The sequence below is a fragment of the Theobroma cacao genome, chromosome 4, assembly GCF_053813885.1.
Source record: "Theobroma cacao isolate CCN51 chromosome 4, ASM5381388v1, whole genome shotgun sequence".
Classification (NCBI taxonomy): domain Eukaryota; kingdom Viridiplantae; phylum Streptophyta; class Magnoliopsida; order Malvales; family Malvaceae; genus Theobroma; species Theobroma cacao.
In genome coordinates, this window is record NC_142642.1 from 26802693 (window position 1) to 26822403 (window position 19711).

At 32.4% G+C, this 19711-nt stretch overlaps 2 protein-coding genes across 2 annotated transcripts; both read left to right on the plus strand.

The window, feature by feature from the left end:
• The first annotated feature begins 9547 nt into the window (after nt 1-9547).
• BR6OX2 (brassinosteroid-6-oxidase 2) lies at nt 9548-12861 on the plus strand. The gene is made up of 9 exons (XM_007032788.3): nt 9548-9902; nt 10353-10674; nt 10778-10927; nt 11021-11269; nt 11360-11446; nt 11569-11647; nt 12126-12232; nt 12333-12457; nt 12556-12861. The coding sequence occupies exons 1-9, from the start codon at nt 9712-9714 to the stop codon at nt 12641-12643; spliced, it is 1398 nt and encodes a 465-aa protein (XP_007032850.2). The 5' UTR covers nt 9548-9711; the 3' UTR covers nt 12644-12861.
• An 889-nt stretch (nt 12862-13750) lies between these two features.
• Nucleotides 13751-14733, plus strand: LOC18601741 (protein SEED AND ROOT HAIR PROTECTIVE PROTEIN-like). The gene is made up of 2 exons (XM_018119349.2): nt 13751-14042; nt 14170-14733. Exons 1-2 carry the CDS (start codon nt 13829-13831, stop codon nt 14502-14504), a joined length of 549 nt encoding a protein of 182 aa, XP_017974838.1. The 5' UTR covers nt 13751-13828; the 3' UTR covers nt 14505-14733.
• Nucleotides 14734-19711: the final 4978 nt, after the last annotated feature.

A 19711-nucleotide genomic window follows, 5' to 3' on the forward strand; every position in this document is an offset into this window, starting at 1 on the left:
GTAGGGATACCAGCCTCCTAGATATTGGACTGAAGTAATCTTTTGTTGAAGTCTTGACCCACCGTCCCACCTCTGATATGATACTATTAGTACTAAGAAGAAATTGAATAATTAATAAATTAGAATAAGAGAAAACCAAAAACAGAAAAATTAGCTAAGTGAAAAAGGACACGCAAATGCAACCGCGTGTCCATGTCGGTGCCTGCCTAATATTTTCCCTCCTTTTGTAACTAATATTTCAAGACTTATTTTTCTAGGTTTAATTTTTTATGTAAAAGCAGTAACTAATCTTGTCTAATCCAATGATCACATGTTGGGTTAGCAATGAGAATAAATAGGTTCAAATCTTGTTGTGATATAATGGCAAGAGGCTAGGGGATAGAAGCATCCACTTATCGAAGTAACTTATATTCAATTAAAAAAGACATGAATTGAGTCCTCTATCGAAGAGAGTTAAGGAGGGGTGAGTATTATAGGCAAGTGCATAGAAACATTAATAGTAATCAAGGGATTTGATTGATTGGAGAAAAGAAGTGTAGGATTGAAAGGTAATTTGTATTTTCTTAGTTTAAGCTAGCCATGGCCGATTGAGAAGAAAAAAAAAATATTCTTGACTAAATAGAGCTTACAATGATTCTGATACCATAAAGAAATTCAATATAAAAAATTGAATATGAAGGAAATATAATTGCCTTTCCATATCCTTTTCAATATAATATATTTATAGTTCAAAGATTAATTGATAAAATAAGTTTCAAATACAAATAGTTACAAATTAGATTTGAATATGTTATCCTTGCTGCTTACCTTTTATTTTTGGATTGAGCTCTTATCCAAAAGTTTAAAAGTTATGTGCATGTCGTGCTAACTGTTGCTATTTGTAACTCTATTATACTATATGATTAATTGATTCTTTTATTAGAGAAAAATCTCAATGAGAGAGAGAGAGTCAAATATGAGATAGAGATATGAAATTCGTGTGAGTAATGCATTTTTACAAGGTGGTAAAAATGTAAAAAAAAAAAAAAACTCGTTTTAAATGATTATTTTGTGTTAAGTTAACGTATAATCTTTCTACTTAAATTATGACATGTTTCCAAGCAAAGCAGTTTTTTTCTTCTCTTCTTAACATCATTAAATAACTTACATATGATGTGTGTAATAAATGCTTTTTTATTAAAAAAATATTTGCATTGTTTACACGTCATGATTTGAATGAAAAGTATGTATTGCATGCTAAGGTTGAATAAAAGATTTATATTTTGTAAAATCCTTTATCAGCAAAGACTTATATGGAGAGACATTAAAATAATTTCTCTAAGCAGAAGGCCTCGCTATAAAGAAAAGTGAAGTCAATATGTCCAAGAATTAGGTTGGACCAGCACACGTGACATCCCCCATTGTCGCATTTGCAGCAAATTCTCTGCCCTCTGTAGACCCTAATGCCTATGAAGGAGACTAAGCCTGAAGTCCTTATTTTTGAGCTACTAAGAGCTACTGCAATGCAACATTCAATGTAGGGTCGCTGGTGAGTTCATGGTATCCTAATCCTTATGACTTTTCCTTGTCAGAGTGGAAAAGTTTAGCCTAGTTAGAATTCTATATAAAAAAAAAAACACTTTTAAAATACGAGAAATTTTGTAAGATGTAGTTATAGATGATATTCTCACCCTTAAGTGCTGTCAGTAACCTGACAGGTACAATTTAATATATAATATATATTTGAGTATTTAATTTATATTAATTGGTATAACATTTTTCTACTTAAAAAGCAAAATTTGAATTCATTTTCTTCAATTAAAAAAAACTTAATATACAATTTTTATAAAAGACATTCTACTTATTTATAAATGAAGAAATTATTAAATTGAGCTGAATATTTCAATGGATTTAATAATGTAAACTCGTTTTATCATCAATGTACAGAATAATATTTATAGAATTGATAATTTAAATCTTGAAAGTATTTGTTGAAATTGATATTCCAAAATTTATATACAGTAATTCTTTTTAATCATAAAACAAGTCGATGAAGGAATAGTTTTAGTTAAAAGACAGTCTGTAAATCTACATAATGTGTACAAGATTGACACAAACATACAATACTGTACTAGGTCCAGTACGAAAAAGGGAGAAGAGAAAAGAAAAAGTAGGAACAAGAATATTGGCCTAGGTCCAGCAATTCTAATTTTGTTGGCCTAGGGCTTATAATTTACTCCATTAGGCAAAGCCAAATGTAACAACACAAGGAACATCAATTATTTCTCCCACTTGAACTCCATAGCTCTTCCTATATGCTAAGTAATATCATAGTGATGTAGGGAATTTTTTTTTTTCACCTTTTACCAAAGGGAAAACTTGTGACTTGTGGAAGGGGGAATGGGGATAAGAATGAGAAGAAAGAAAGAGGGGTTAAGGCAAAGAAATAAGACAAAGGAAGGGGACCAAATAGAGGGCGACAGTTAGCAAAATGACAAGAGAAAAGGGTGAAGAAATATCAGAGAAACAGGGAGAGAGAGAGAAAGCAACGAGACAAAAATCAATCAATTTTCAGTGAATAAAAACAGGTGCACGTGGACACAAGTAACCACACGTGCACTCAATCATCCTATGAGTTAACCCCACACCTCTCTTTCTGATCAGCTAATTGGGGGAGGGAGGCGAAAGATAAGAACATGTCAATTCACTACATTACAAAGAAACTGACATTGTTTATAGTCTTTTTTCTGTGCCACCGGGGTCCTCTTTTCTCTGCTGTTCTATTTTTTTTTTTCCTTTTACTGCCTGCAAACTCAGATTGAAACTCTCAAGACACAAAATTAATGCATATTTTTATATAATTTGTTTTGCTTTATTTCGCAAAAACTTAAAAAATATAATAATCCAAATACTGTAAAGAAACTTATTAAATGTAAAAGGTTTGGGCAAATATTAGTTTCTATCAAAGAAAACAATTATTGGGTGCGATTGAGATGGTTCGTTTCCTAATGCCCTCACCAACAGGAAACATTGCTCATTATGAAATTTTGGTTGAAAAGAAGACAAATGCTCGGCCTTAGAGCTAGTCGGGAAGCAGATGAAGAACCCCCAAAATCACTGCCTAACTTAGACAGAGACAACCCGAATTTCGACAACTTATCGAACTCCTCACCATTATAACTTTGGTGATAAAAATTTGTTTAGATATGGCACATCTGAAAAATCATCGGCCTAGGTTCATCGATTGAGATTGTTCATGCAACATGTTAGGCAACACTACTTTCAATTCTACAACTACCTGACAAAGAGCTTCGTTTGTATTACCAGACACATAAGTCGTTATGCCTAATAAGAACGCGTCTTAATTTCAAACACATTACCGACCAGGTCAAATTTCAATTACGTCTATTAAATGCAATCTCTTAAATCTTTGTATTAATAAAATTTAGGGTTTCAATCCTAATCAATTATTTAGATTTATGAGAGCCAAGATATTGATATTCAATTCGATGTCTAGAAGATAAAAAAACAATGAGATAAATCAGAATTTGACCTTGGCTTGACTTGTTGACTAAGCATCAAAATTCACTCCACGATCAGACTTTAGTGTCGACAAGAGTGATGACCTTAGCATAGCACTTAATTTAGAAAAATTATCTACTTATTTTTCATATAATTGCACGTGTGCGTTCAGACTGCAATGATTGATGGATATGTAGATTTATAGAAGCGCATCCAAGTGCGTGCAACACAGGTGGTGATCTTAGAATTGCTGTTAATTTCGCTGAAATCAATTCCTTTTTAAGATTTTGGAGAAACATCCATCTTCTTTTCATATACATTACAGACAAGCAGTCGAAGTGCAATAATTGATAGCCACATAGATATGAAAGAGCGTGTGCGTGCAACACACGTGTGTTTCTACATATGTTTCTATGCATGTACAGGACGTATATATGTGTGTGTGTGTGTGTGGGGAAATCAATAATGAAGAGAAAATAATGTGATGAAGGGGAAATTGAAAGGAGAGGGGCACCAATTTGTGGCAGAAAAGAACAAAAAAGAGGCCCTCGTGCAACAACTGGAAGGTTTTAATGTACATCACAACTTTATACTCAAATTATTAAATGAAGGCAAAAGGGCATATGAGCTGCATGTGTGCGTGTGGGTAGACATTCCTCTTCTCTTCCCTTCTGCCCCTATCTCCTCTGCCCCCCCTCCCCCTCTCTCTCACTCTCTTCCATCTCATCTCCCTAAAGAATTTTCACTTACTTTTCAACCTACATTTATTTTAAGTTAATTATTACCCTTTTCCAGCCTACAAAATCTGCAACTCAGTTAAGAACTTTTCTATTTTGCCCTTTTCATTTAGTGATTACTATCTCTCTGATTTCTTTCTTTCTTTTTTTTCAAGTCTTTAATATATGATGGTTTCTTTCGATTTTATTTTTGGGGGTTTCTCTGATTGTTCTGGTTCTAATCAATACCAATCTTCGTGTCGGCAATACTTCTCTCAATTATTTTATCTCATTTCTGTGCGAATTATTAACATTAAAAGGTGTTTATTATGCCATTTGTCACATGCCAGGGATATCCACGAGCATAAGGCCAAGGCGGCTCCCTCTTTTTCTTTCTTCTTTTTTTTTCTTCTAAATTTCCTGTTGGTGAGTAGGAAAATTATGTGTGCATGGATTGAGTAGCTGAATCTCCATACATATGAATGATTTGTGGAGTTCAATCATTTGGATTTCTGGACTAAGTTTGACTAACATTTTGGACCTATTGTAAAAAATTTTGCTAAAAGTACAAAAAAGAAAACTAAAGAATTTTAGATTCGGCTTGGCAGTTACTCTTAGGTCATGTTTGATTAGCCATTTCCTCTCTATTCCTTACAAAATTTTATCTCCTTATTTAGTTTGCTTTTGAGAAAGAAATAGCTATTTCAGAAGGAATGACTATTCTTTAAAATTAGATAAAAGCTTGGAATAGCTAATACCATATTCTCCCATGGTATTAACTATTCCATACCTATGGGAATAAAATTTAAACATTTTGGATTAAAATATCTTTATTTATTTTTAAAAATGACAAATTTAAATTTATAAATTTAATATTTTAAATTAAAATTAAAAAATATTAATATTTTCATATTTTTAAATTATAAATAAAAATTAATATTTTAAAATATTAATTTTTAAATTATTAAGTGAAATTTAAATTAAAAAATGAAAACTGCAAATAGAGAAAAATAAATCTTATTATAATAAAAAGGTTAAGTTATTAATTATATATTATAAAATATTTAGAATTTAAAATTAATTAAAATTATTAATATTTTAATCATAATAATATTTAAATTGTAAATTAAATTACCAATTATTAATATTTTCAATCAATTATAAATTATTAATATTTAAAAAATAAAATAAAAACAAATAATCATAATAACATTTAAATTATAAATAAAATAGTAGTATTTTATAATTTAATGATTAAATTATAAATAAAATATTAATACTTAACTAATCAACTATTAATATTTAAAAGAATATAAATTATTAATATTTAAAAGATAAAATTAAATAAAAATAAATAATCATAATAAAATTTAAATTATAAATAAAATATTTTTATTTAAAAAATTAATCCTTCCTTCATAAATAAAATATTAATATTTAAATGATATATTATTAATATTATAAATAACATATAAATTATTAATATTTAAAAAATAAAATCAAATAAAAATAAATAATCATAATAACATTTAATATTAATGGTTAAAGTATAAATAAAATATTAATATTTAAACTATCAATTTTTAATATTTTAAATAAATTATACATTATTAATGTTTAAAAATAAAATAATTTAAAAAAAAGTATAATAACATTTAAATTATAAATAAAATATTAGTATTTTATAATGTTAATGATTAGATTATAAAAAAATTAATATTTAAAAAATAAAGTAAAATTAAATAATCATATATATAATAAAGGGTATTTTTTTTATTTTTTTTTATTTTAAAATTATTGTTACCAACCAAATACTGTAATAAGTCATAATTATCATTCTTGTACTATTCAATTCGTCATATCAAACTATATAATACTTATTATACTCTATTTTCATCTCATTCTATTCCCACGTAATAGTTATTCTATTCTATTTTTATTTATTCCGTGAATCAAACGTGCTATTAAAAAAGAATGTAAAAAATTTATTAAAAAAAATAATCACAAATTTCCATCACTGCTAATTCTGTAGGAGAGTTGAGACTTAATCGAATTCAAATTGCAGCTTCCTATGAATTTGAGAAAGCCTCGTATAAATCTTTCCCTTTTGGTACACATGCATTTGTCATTTCCGTATGGCTCAAAGTGCACTAACCTGTTTCCATTCTTCCCCCAAAAAACTAATGGTATCTTTCGTCATCGAAAACCCAATCTTCTTATTGGAAAAAAAATGATTGAAAGAAAATAAAAAAAGAAAAAACTTTGATCATGAACCTTTTTAAAAAAAATTTCAAAAGAAAAATGAAAGTATATCGGGCAGGGGATTGCATCTTTAGTGTCAAATCCTTTTCCAAGGATCCTCCATGGATCCACACTTTCCTTCAAGTCACCATCTGCTCCACCTTTAGTTCCACACCAAGACAAGCCATCGACTTCAGCAAAAGTCAAAACAAATTGGGAGTAGAAGAAGAGATAAAAGGGAATTAAAAGACAAAAGCTCATGTCTACTTTATAAATCAATGTAACATGTTTGATTAGACTCATCATCTTGTACACCTACTGTACGGAGCCGCCCAAAGATTTGTGCAATTTCGCCTAATTGCTTTGATGATTCATTCAATAACAAAAAAAAAAAAAAAACCTAGCTTACATCAAGAACCATAAGTTTTTTTTCTTTTTCCACGATTATTTTCTCTTGTATATGGGTCCAATCCAAGTGAAAATATTTTTGTGTGGACGTTAAGATAATACTTATCATTTTAGTGTCCTTATGAAGACTTTCCATGTTGTACACATAAGGTTTGAGTCATCAAGTTTAAATTTCTAATGTACAGGACAAACGAAAATTTTCTCAAGCCAAAAAAGTAAGGGCTGATGAAAGTATAAAAGATGCCTAAAAAGGTGATCTTTCAAAACAAAAAAAAAGAAAAAGAGAAGGGGCATGCATATATGTATTATAGGAACTCAACAGTTGAAACGTCATGCAAACGTATGTATTTACATTCATGATTAACATTGAATAGTTGAGAGAGACGTAGGAGCCTTACCTCTATTCATTTTCCTGGTCATGAGTCGCGACCTAATTTTCATACCTTCACATAATGTTTGGACATGGACCAGGGGGTTACCCTAAGCTTCAATTCCAACAAAAGTTTAAGTATAAAAATGTGCATAAACAGTGGAAAATAAAACCATAAAAAATGGCGAAAGATTGACAAATGGTTTTTTGTTTGGAGCTTTCCTTACATGCATGGCTTGTCACAACTTACAAGAGACTGCTTTTATCTTCCATCCACCTCTGCAATCAGCCTGGTACCACCGGCAGCTGGATCTTTTGCCAGCACGCATTAAGTACTAATTAATGGCCAAGGACGTTTTATACTTAGCATCTTTCAATGACAAAGGACCATCTTAGCTGCACACTTGCCAATGTACCACTAATTGCTTCATCTTTGTTTTTTTTTTTTTTTAAATAGAATTATAGGAGCAAATGAGGTCTAGGCAATGTTAAAGTGTTTGACAATTTTAACCCGATTGTCAATCTGATAGACACAATGAAAACAGCTGTAAATTTTTGGACTTAAAAAAAGAATCCCAACACACAAATTTTCTTGTTATTATTATTGTTATTATTGGTGTGAAAGAAATGGAACTTCAAGAGTTCATTTTATCTCTTATTTAATATATTTTAATTTGGACCACACATTTTTCTTACGAGCATTGGATGAAATGGCATCATAAAATGTTAATATTTTGTCTGTAAATAATTAGACTCGAATTCATCCAAAATTTGAAACATTTTCAAGTGACATACACCAAATCTATATTGATATATCAGAACAAAATTTTCCGGAAATTTCGGGACATAAAGCAAATTCAGGGTAATGGTCGGAGTGGTTATGTCATACATATTCCAATCAGTGAAGCAAAAAATGCTCTACAACTTCCATGCAAACAAAAAAGCATATATTGAGAGGTGATCTATATTATGCAAAACTCCAAATCCCCAATCTTCTTTAGTCAATTGATGTGATTACTATAAGACTAAGCATTTATCTCATTTCAATGCCAACTTCCAAATTCGCATTAATGTAGCCTTTTTGGAATTAAAGCATGGGTTGATTTATACATTTTCTTTGGTCAAAAAAAAATTATTTTATTTTTTTTACTTTTGTTGGTGTTTAGACCTTAGTGACAATTTCGGGTTTGTTTTAACAATATTTTAATATAATAAGATGATCAGTAATTGACCAACTAGTAGCCAAAGATGGTTACCAAATTAAGTTAATGAAAAGATTGTTGAATGATCAAATAATATTTAGCAAAGTCAGTTCATAGTAATAGTAGGATTAAACTCACCTAAGAAATGGCTCAAATTCTTAAAACGTGAAATTAATCGATCCTAACATCATGACAAATGCATTTGTCTCGTTGACTTATTTTTCTCAGATATTGTACTAAAACAACTGTAAATATTAAAACTTAAGATAAAAATGTTGTTCAGTTAATATATTTTTCTTTCTTTTTTTTTTTTTGAAGTTTTATCTCTGTTGAAAAAACCCAGAAAACAGAAGAAATTCTACATGAGTTTGAAAGTCTATTAGATGAACAGTCCAAATACCAAATAGTATAGTTTTCTAGGAATTACAGTGCCACACACAGCACCAAACTGCTACAAAGGGGCAGTCCAAGTTTGAAACTTGCAGTTAGAAGGGAACCAAAGTTCTCTTTCTTGCTCTCTCTCTCTCTTCACTTATTCACATGGTAACCAAGGGGCTGTCTTTTAGTGGTTTTTTGTAATTCCATGAGCAGATCTTGTTGACAGACATGTGAAGGACTGGGGCTTTGGGAGTGTGCTTTTTTAATTTTAGGTCCGATAGGGTGGTGTGCATGTGCCTCTCCACACATTTCCTACCCTTTTTTTTCAAAAAAAAAAAAAAACTTAATTAGTTAGGCCTTTTCTACGTAGTTTTCATACCAATTATATCCAAATCATTTCTTTGTAAAAATCCTCCAAGAATTCCCCATCATAAACAATTACTGTAAAATCCCACCACAGTATTGATAGTATCTCCCACCTTGACTACCAAACAAACATTCATGCCTCAAACCTTGAAGAATGAGTTATGTCTTAATCTGCATATTCTTTTTTTTAATCATTGTTAAGTGTGAAGAGTTTAAGATTCAAATCTATGTTTAGTCAAGGGTTAGCTACTTGGATCAGTTAAAATGTTTAAACAAATAGTAATTCATTTTTTTTTTTATTTTTCTTGGACTGCTAATTACTTGAGGTCTCTAAGGGTAGGGTCCCTGCCTAGTGAGCTGCATGGTTTGGCCTTTATGGCTTTTATCTCTCAACGGGAGGGGGTGGGGTGGTTACGAGGCCTATATATATGCACCCTTCCTGGCTAATTTAGAGTAAGGAGGAAGCCCCCACAACCATTTGCAGAACTTTGTGAAGGTGAGACTTTTGCAGAGCTTCTTGGGAGCATCAATGGCTCTTTTCATGGTGATTCTTGGGTTGTTTGTCTTGGTCCTCTGTATCTGCACTGCTCTGTTGAGATGGAATGAGATGAGATACAGGAAGAAAGGTCTGCCCCCAGGTACAATGGGTTGGCCAGTCTTTGGAGAAACCACTGAATTTCTCAAGCAAGGTCCAAACTTCATGAAAAACCAAAGGGCAAGGTGATTGTTTTACTTGAATCTTCTTACTGCATACATGTCTCTTACCATGCTGTTCGTATTCCCTATAGAACAGCATATTACTTTGCAGTGGCTTCAAACCTTGAAAGTTGTAATGTTCTTTTCAGTTATATCTTTCATATATTTATTGGCTTGGCTTGTCACTTAAAGCTTGGCTTTTTGGATCATGTAACTAGCTTATAGCAAAATTCCATTTCAAACCTAGCTGCTAAAGGAGTCTCTCTTTGCTTTCTCTTTTTCCTTTCTTTCCTTTTATGGGGATTAATGTTCTCACCATGTCATGCCTGTCATTTAAAAACAGTTATAGAGGGTTTTCTTGTAAATTTAACTTAAAAAACAGTAAACATTCAAGTTATTTATCTGATTCTACTCTGGTTTAAGATAATTTAATATAATTTTGTGTACTTATTTTTTTCTGCTTCTTGCAAACAGGTTTGGCAGTTTTTTCAAATCCCATATACTGGCGTGCCCTACTGTTGTTTCCATGGATCCAGAGCTCAACAGATACATCCTCATGAATGAAGCAAAAGGTCTTGTTCCTGGCTACCCACAGTCCATGCTGGATATCCTAGGAAAATGCAACATTGCAGCTGTCCATGGCTCCACTCATAAGCAAATGAGAGGAACTCTGCTTGCCCTCATTAGCCCCACTATGATCAGAGAACAACTTTTGCCAAAAATAGATGAATTCATGAGAACTTTCCTCAGCAATTGGGAAAACAAAGTCATTAACATACAAGAAAAGACCAAAGAGGTTTGTATAAAATTTTTATTCCGATAAAAATTTTGAAATTTTTAAGTTTTTTGCTCATAGTTCCTCTGTTTCTAATCTGCTTATGTTCTGAAATTTTGTGTAGATGGCATTTCTGTCATCACTTAAGCAAATTGCCAGTGCTGAGTCCGGGTCAGTGGCTCAAGAATTCATGCCTGAGTTCTTTAAACTGGTTTTAGGGACCTTGTCACTTCCGATTGATCTTCCTGGCACAAATTATTGCCGCGGATTGCAGGTAAATGGACAAGCATTTCAACTCCTATATCTAGTCTTTCATTGCAGTTTCTGTTTATAGTCAATAAGTAGGACGATTTACTATGATTTGCAGGCGAGGAAAAATATTGTAAGAATATTAGGACAACTGATAGCAGAGAGAAGAGCTTCTGAAGAATCCCACAAGGACATGCTTGGCTACTTGATGAAAAAAGATGACAGTAATAGATACAAACTAAGTGATGATGAGATCATTGATCAAATAATCACAATTTTGTATTCTGGTTATGAGACAGTTTCGACTACTTCAATGATGGCTGTCAAGTATCTCCATGATCATCCAAGAGTTCTTGAAGAGCTAAGAGTAAGTGAAAACATTTTTCTTCATCTTTGAACTGTTCTCTATTTTTGATCCATGCTTTTTGGTTTTGACTTATTGTTAAAAAACTTTCAGAAAGAACATATGGCACTTAGAGACAGAAAAAGGCCAGAGGATCCAATTGAATGGAATGACCTTAAGTCAATGAGGTTTACTAGAGCGGTAAGAAATTTGTAGGGTTTTTCTTTCCTTTTTTTTTTTTTTTTGTGAGACAAACCATTTTCCTAAATCACTTACTTTATAAAGAAAAGTTCAACGATTTGGCTGTGCTCCTTTTTATGCAGGTGATTTTTGAGACTTCAAGATTAGCTACAATTGTTAATGGAGTTCTCAGGAAAACTACTCAAGAAATGGAACTGAATGGTGAGCATTAAAATATTCAAATTGGGATCCATATTCAACCAAGTCTTTTTGGTTCCACCTTTCTATGTGAGCTTTATGGGCTCAAGAAACTGAGTTTGCCGCTAGCAGCTGTTTTTACAACTTTTTGAACCAAAAAAAATATGTAAAAAATTGTAAAGGAAATGAGATCACCTTCCCCTGGTGGACCTTACCCTCTCATGATTTACACGGCATACCTACCAACCCAGCTAGACGATTCCCTGGATGATTCATGTCTTATTTCAATGATTTTTGAAAAGAAAGGAAGCTTTTTTATCGGGGTAAAATCATACTCCATACTCTTTTTTTATTATTTTTTTCAAACTTTTCTCCAAGTAAGTATATGATTGGATTTTCTCTTGGTGGGCCTTTCTCAACATCCAGTTCACTAACATTGAAACCCCTTGGAATGAATTTCGACATGTCTAATCTTCAATTTTCTTTTCTGCTTTTTTTGCAGGATTTGTGATTCCTAAAGGCTGGAGGATTTATGTTTATACAAGAGAGATAAACTATGACCCTTTTCTATATCCTGATCCATTAGCCTTCAATCCATGGAGATGGATGGTTGGTAACCCAAAATTTCTTTCATTTTTCCCCCCATTGTCCCTGCATTTTATCCATGAAAGAAGTTGCATGTTTAATTTTAATTGATTCCTGAATGCAGGACAAGAGCTTGGAATCTCAAAGTTACTTCCTGATATTCGGAGGAGGCACCAGGCAGTGTCCCGGAAAGGAACTAGGAATTGCAGAAATTTCTACTTTCCTTCACTATTTTGTAACTAGATACAGGTAAGCAAATAAAATCATTGTTTAATCAGAAATGAACATTTCAAAAACAAAGAAAATGAACTTTAGTTAATGTTTTTCCATTGTTTCTTTTGGTGCAGATGGGAAGAAGTTGGGGGAGAAAAATTGATGAAATTTCCAAGAGTTGAAGCACCAAATGGACTACACATTAGAGTCTCATCTTACTGACTAACAGATGTATGTACAGAAGAGATATAGTCAAAAGGGGGAAAGGATGTACAATTAATATGTTCTAACAAAGAGTAGAAAATGAATGACACTGAGTTTTCTTACTTCAGGCTATAGACTGTGAATTCTGAAATTGTGCCCTCTATTTTTTGGTAGGATACATCATATTGTTATCAAACTGAGAGAATTTTGCTAATAGAAATATCTTCCATATCAAAGCTATGATCTCAATAATCCCGGCAAAATTTCGTTTTCCAAGACCTAAGTTGGGACCTTAGCCAATCTTTCAGTTGGACTTGAACTCTCCATCTTGGAAAGCTAATGTAACTTTTTTTCTCCATTTCTGATAGAGAAGTTGGAAGAGGAGAAATTCACATTTAAGACTTCATAAATATACTGACAAACTATCCTATTTTTTTTTTGTTCCAAAGTTTGAGACTTTGGTTTTTTTTTTTTTATTCGAGTCTTATTATACAATTGAGATGAATAAAATAGTTAGTATATATGGAAATTGGCCTAAAAGATAACCCAATCAAGAAATCTGTCATTTCTTCTTTCTTGGGTTTGAGCAATTTGAGATTTTCAATGGCTCAACTTGTTAGTATAATGGACTATTTTGGTGGACTGTTGACTTGATGGGCCAGGAACAAGCTGAACTCATGATATAAATTTCAATCTTATTTAACCAATCTAGGGCCTATAGCAGCTCAACAATCTTGTTCCACGTAGAATTGAAGAAAATCAAACAAGACTTTGTTGCTCCCAATACTGACCAAGCCTTCCCTTCCATTTGAGGTTAAAATTCAAACATTTGTGAAATTTTTTTAATTAAAGGGATTGTAGAATTTAGATTTGATTACCATTGACACAATAAAATCAGAGTGGACTTTGATTAATTGTCAATCCTGAAACCCAGTTATAGTACTAACACCCTAATAGCTAAAAGCCATTTGACTCGTTTCCATTAAGGAGTTGGTTCAATGAATTACACCAAGTTATAATAAAATATGAAAATTTCGTCGTGGGAGCAACTCCCTTCTATACCATGTATATTTTAGTCGGTTATCAATGAGATTGTTGGGCAATCATATGTGTATATATATGTAGATGGGCATGGCAATGCCTTTCTTATCACTTGAGCTTTTTCATAGTCATTCTTAAGGCTTATATTAGCGTTTTAATCACATGTCAATGGCTCTCACCACTTTCTCCTTCACCATCTCTTTCATTCTGTTCTCGTTTATGCTTGTTATTGCTTCTGCTAGTGATTATAGCTATGGTACAAAGCCAGAACTACTTTACAAACCAAAGTCAGATGTGAAAGAAAAGCCTCTCCCCATTGGCATTGAAGGGCTTATTCTATGCAAATCAGGCCCCAAAAGATTAATCCCGATTAAAGGTAATCTCTCAGCCTATCTCTAGGGTACTTGCCATGTTTTCTAACTAACAATATTGCATCTATGTAATACTAATTATTTCATATTTGACATATGATTAAGTAGTTATCTTATTAATTTGAAATGCAGGAGCTGTTGCTAGAATAACATGTCTAGCTGTCGATGAGCATGGTTATGAGACAGCACCTTTCTCCATCTTGAGCAAAGCAACAGATTCAAAGGGTTATTACTTTGCAACTTTATTCCCTCATGAACTCAGTAACAAGCTGAAGCTCACAGAATGCAAGGCATTCCTGGAAAAATCTCCATTAGAAAATTGTAAAGTTGCAACCGATGTTAACAAAGGAATAAGTGGTGCTCCCCTTTCTTATTGCCGCCTGCTCAACAACAATAAGATGAAGTTGTATTCAGTGCCACCTTTCATCTACACTTCACAACCCAAACCAATCTCTCCCGGTTATTAACGTTTCATTCTTGATTGTTACTTCTTCCAAAGACTTTTCGTTTTGTTTTGCTTATCGACATTCTTAGTTCTGTTACACATTTTGCTTTGTGTGGATGAGGAAATGAGTTGTGTAATTGTTCTCATCATACAGTCGATGTTACTGTAAGGTTGTGTAATTGTAATGTCAGTGTCGGCCATTTGCATGGTTTAATAAAGTCTTGAATTAAACGATATTATTAGCCTTTTGATATGCTTGATTCCTCTCTAGTCAATGCAGATTTCCGCTTCAATTTATTAACTGTCATATTATCACCATATATGTGTTAACGTATTTGATGACAAACTGAGAAGTGCATATATACATATCTTCTGTTTAAAAAATTCTATACACGAAGATAAATGCGTTTTTACTATGAAACAATTAATGGGACAAGTGCTCATTAATTTCATTCATGAACCACTACTTATGAATGCAAATGCACAGAGCATACTCTTTGTCTAACTCCATCATTCAGTTAAATTAAAAGCCTTTTTTTTGGATAATATAGAGTTTTATTAATTCAACAGGAAAAGCCTGCTACAAGTACAATCAGGTTGATAAGACCACAAGTTGCAAAACGAATTAAGATTATAAGGACGTGGACAAACTCCAAACCCTCAACAGGGAAAGCTAATAAAGTAAAGATATGAACTAGAATATGAGAGAGAGAGAGAGAGAGGTTGACAGAGGTTTCTTAATTTATAATGACCTATTCAACTGTACGAATGGTTAACCTAAGAACCAGAGTGCAAATCAATTTTTTATATCTGTGTTTTTTATTTTCCTTTTTATTAAATAAATTGTATATATTCACTACAGGTTTTATCGACAAAATTAATTTCGTCGACATTACTGATAAAATATTGACCGATTCTCGACCAATTGTGTTATGCACACAGCCAATTGAAATACTAACAAAATGCTTTCCGTCAAAAAATTGTTGTTAAACAAGAGAGGTATTAAAGCATCGAAGAATCTCAAAGAAGTTGAAATGCTCAACTGCAAAAAGAAGAATTTGAACAAATGTATTGTAGATCTTGTATTTCTCGTTCTGTACAAGTGACTCCTATTTATAGTTAGGGACAAGTGCTTGCAAGGAAAACTAACTCTTTAACAAACAGAGTAAAAAAAAAACTAACAATTCCTAATAACTAAAATAATTAATGATAAATTACTGTACAAAGCTAAAAACTAAAACACGGTCTTCGACTTGAAACTTTATTCTACTCACGTGCCTATTTTTTGCTTTAACACTCCCCCTCAAGAGGTGTGTGAATGTTATGAACACACATCTTGTTGAGTAAGTTGTGGAATTGCTTTGGCTATAAAGCTTTTGTAAACAAATTTGCTACTTGTTCATCACTTGATACATGCTTAGGCTCTATCATCCCAGCTACCACCTTTTCTCGGATAAAGTGGCAATCAAGCTCAATATGCTTTGTTCATTCATGAAATATGGGATTTTTACAAATGTGAATGGCATACTAGTTATCACAATATAATATCACTGCACCTTTGTGCTTAAAACCAAAATCTGCCAACAAGGAATGTAACCATATCACTTCACATCAAACAGATGCCATCGAACAATATTTTGCCTCTGTTGAACTTCGTGTTACCATAGACTGCTTTTTAGATTTCCAACTCACCAAGAGTTGCCAATGAACACACTGGAACTTGTTACAGAACATCTAGTATCAGGGCATCCAGCCCAATCACTGTCAGAGTAAGTTGTGATGCACAATTCTGAATCTACTCTCATTAAGATCCCTTATCCAGGTGCTAACTTTAAGTATTTCAAGACTCTATATGCTGCCATCATATGCACATGTCCAGGTTTATCCATGAATTGGGATAAAACTTGAACTGCATAAGTGATATCTTGCCTAATAAAAGTCAGATATAACAATTTTCTAACTAGTTGTCGATATAAAGTAAGATCAACAAGCTTCTCCTCAGCTTCTACCTTTCTCAACTTACGATTGTAGTCTATAGGAGTTGAAGTTGGTTTAATTCCCAACATACCTGTTCTTCAAGCAAGTCCAATGTGTATTTTCTTTAACATAAAGAAATACCTTCTGTTGATCTTGCAATTTCTAGACCAAGGATATATTTCAGCTTACCAAGATCTTTCAGTTTGAATTTCGAACTCAAATACTTCTTCACTTCATCAACAACTTGTAAGGATGAACTACCAATGATAATATCGTCCACATATACCAGTAATGCCACAAAATCTTCACTGGTAGTAGTCATGCTGAACAAAGAATAATCAGACTTCGACTAATTGAAACCATACTGAAGTAATGAGGTAGCAAATTTAGAATTCCATAGCCCAAAGGCTTGTTTAAGTCCATAAAGTGACTTATGCAAATGACACACCATTTTAGTTCCTGATGCATACTCCCCCTAAAAATGATAACCCTAAGGAAGATCCATATAAACTATTTCTTCCAAATCTCCATTAAAAAGCATTGTTAATGTCCAATTGAGACAAAAACCAGTTCTTAGCTGCTGCAAGTGCCAAAAATACCCTCATAGTAGTATGTTTTGCAGCTAGACTAAAGGTTTCTTGATAGACAAACCTCTCTATTTGACTATAACCTTTGGCTACCAAGCGTGCCGTATATCTTTCCACAATACCATCTACATTCATTTTGATTTTATAAACCCATTTACATCCTATTGCATGACAATCTCTAAGCAAAGGTACCATACTCCATGTACCATTATCTTCCAAAGCTTTCAATTCATTTTGCATTACATCTCTCCAGTGAGAATAATGTACAGCTTGGTGATAGAATTGAGGTTCAAGTATTTTGGATAATGAAGCAGCAAAGATCTTGTGTTCACTGGAAAGCCTATTGTTGGACAAGTATCTAGAATGGGATGTGCTATAACAATATTACTTCGTGAAGGAAGAATTTGATCATAAACCTCTAGATACTTTGGTGGATGTCTAATCTTACTGCTTCTCCTAAGTAATGACTCATGAGGAATATTTGAATTAGTTTGTATAGGGACAATAGATTCAGTATTAAAAGAAACAATAGGTACATTACTAGGAGATGCATTGTCTGAAGATAACAAAGGAGAATGGGGATTAATTTCAACATTATGATCTAGAAAAGATGATGAGGAAGGTTCAAAGGATCTTGATTCAGATGATAAAGGACTGTGGAAAGATAAATTATCATCAGAAAGGTCAAAAAATTCAAAATTAGACTCATGCATATAAAGTGTTCGAGAAAATTCAAATGACTGGACAGAATTGGATTTAGACTTAAAAGGAAAAACATTCTCATGAAAAATCACATTTCTTGATATGAGGACCTTATGTGCATCAAGATCATAAACTATATTGCCCTTAATACCTATTAGATAACCAAGAAATACACATTTAGATATTTTTTTTATCAAATTTCTTCATTGTATGTGTCAATGTGGAAGCAAAACATAGACACCCGAACACCTTAAAATAATCATATGAAGAATGTTTATGAAAAAGAACTTCATAAGGTGTTCTGTTATGAATGACATTAGAAGGAATTCTATTAATGATATGGGTTGCAGTAAGAATTGCATCCCCTTAGAATTTTGTAGGTAAACCTGACTGGAACAATAATGATCGGGCTACTATACTCAAAGTTTAATGTTTTCTTTCCACAACACCATTTTGTTGTGGTGTCTCAACACAGGATAATTGGTGCACAATACCTTTAGAAGCATAAAATTTAAGTAAATTGAATTTAGAGCCATTATCCAATCTTATTTGCTTGATGAAATGTTGAATTGATTTTGAATCAAATTATAAAAAGAGGGAATGATTGACAAAGTATTTGACTTGGCTCTCATTAAACAAATCCATGTAAACTTGCTAAAATCATCAACCACAGTTAAAAAATAATGATGTCCTCTTGAAGTACATGTAGCAAAAGGTCTCTAAATATCTACATGTACTATTTCAAAGGGAAAATTAGTATTTGGATCATGTTTTGGAAAAGGCAGTCTTTTTTGTTTAGCTAAATGACAAATTTCACACAAGAATTCATGCTCACAAGAAATTGCAGGAAATTGTTTATGGAGCAATTTTATTTTGTCAACAGGCATATGACCAAGCTTGTAATGCCACAGATCAAAAACCTTAGAATCTGTTTTACAAGAATTAATAAAAGAAGTAAATGGAAGTTTTATAATTTTATCAAAACTAAACTGCTCAAAGTATTGTGCATCTTTATTATTCTGCATGAAGTAAAGTCCTGATGAAACTTCAGCAACCCCAGTCACAGTCCATGTGTTGAGGTCTTGAATCACACAACATGAATCAGTAAAGAATATAAAATGACTTTTAGACTTTGTGAGTTAACTAACTGAAACAAGATTGAACTTGAAAGTATGGACATGAAGAATATTTTGAAGAGTTAACAATGGATTTAGTTTGACTGCTCCTATATGTGTAACTACAGCTCTAGCATTATTTGGTAAATGAACAAACACATTACTCACTGACTTACAGGACACAAAATTCTCAAGAGAACATGAAATGTGATCTGATGCACTTATGTCCACCACCCAAAAATCATGTTTAATCATGACATTGTTTACAACACATTGATTATTTGAATGTTGATGCAAGGTATTGAAACAATGATGATAAGAAATGATACCTGCAAGAGCTGAATTGACCAAAGAATGCCTAGTATGTTGAGTGTTTGAGAAAATGCCACCAACACTGGCAGAATCATTTTGTTTTATAAGTGCAAGTAATTTTTGGAATTGAGTCCTTGTAAAAGACATCTAGAACATAGTGTTGGATCCTAAGCCTTCTTCTTGATCAATCTGAGTATCACTAGCAACTGAGACACTTTTGATTGATGAATTCCCATAATTTTCTTTCTTAAAACTAGTTTTGTTCTTATTGAACTTAAAATTCTTTGGAAATCCAATCAACCTATAACACTTTTCCTTAAGATGACCTTTTTTCCCACAATGACTACATAGCAGATCGGACTATTCTTTCTTCTTTCCATCAATAGTTGCCATCATAACATATGACTCTAATAAAAGCTGTGATTGAATTAGCAACTTCCTTTGTGCTTCCTCTCCTAAAACCAAGTTATACGCCTTATTCAAAGTTGGAAAAGGCTCCAAAATGATTATCTGAGATCTCAAGGCTGCATAAGACT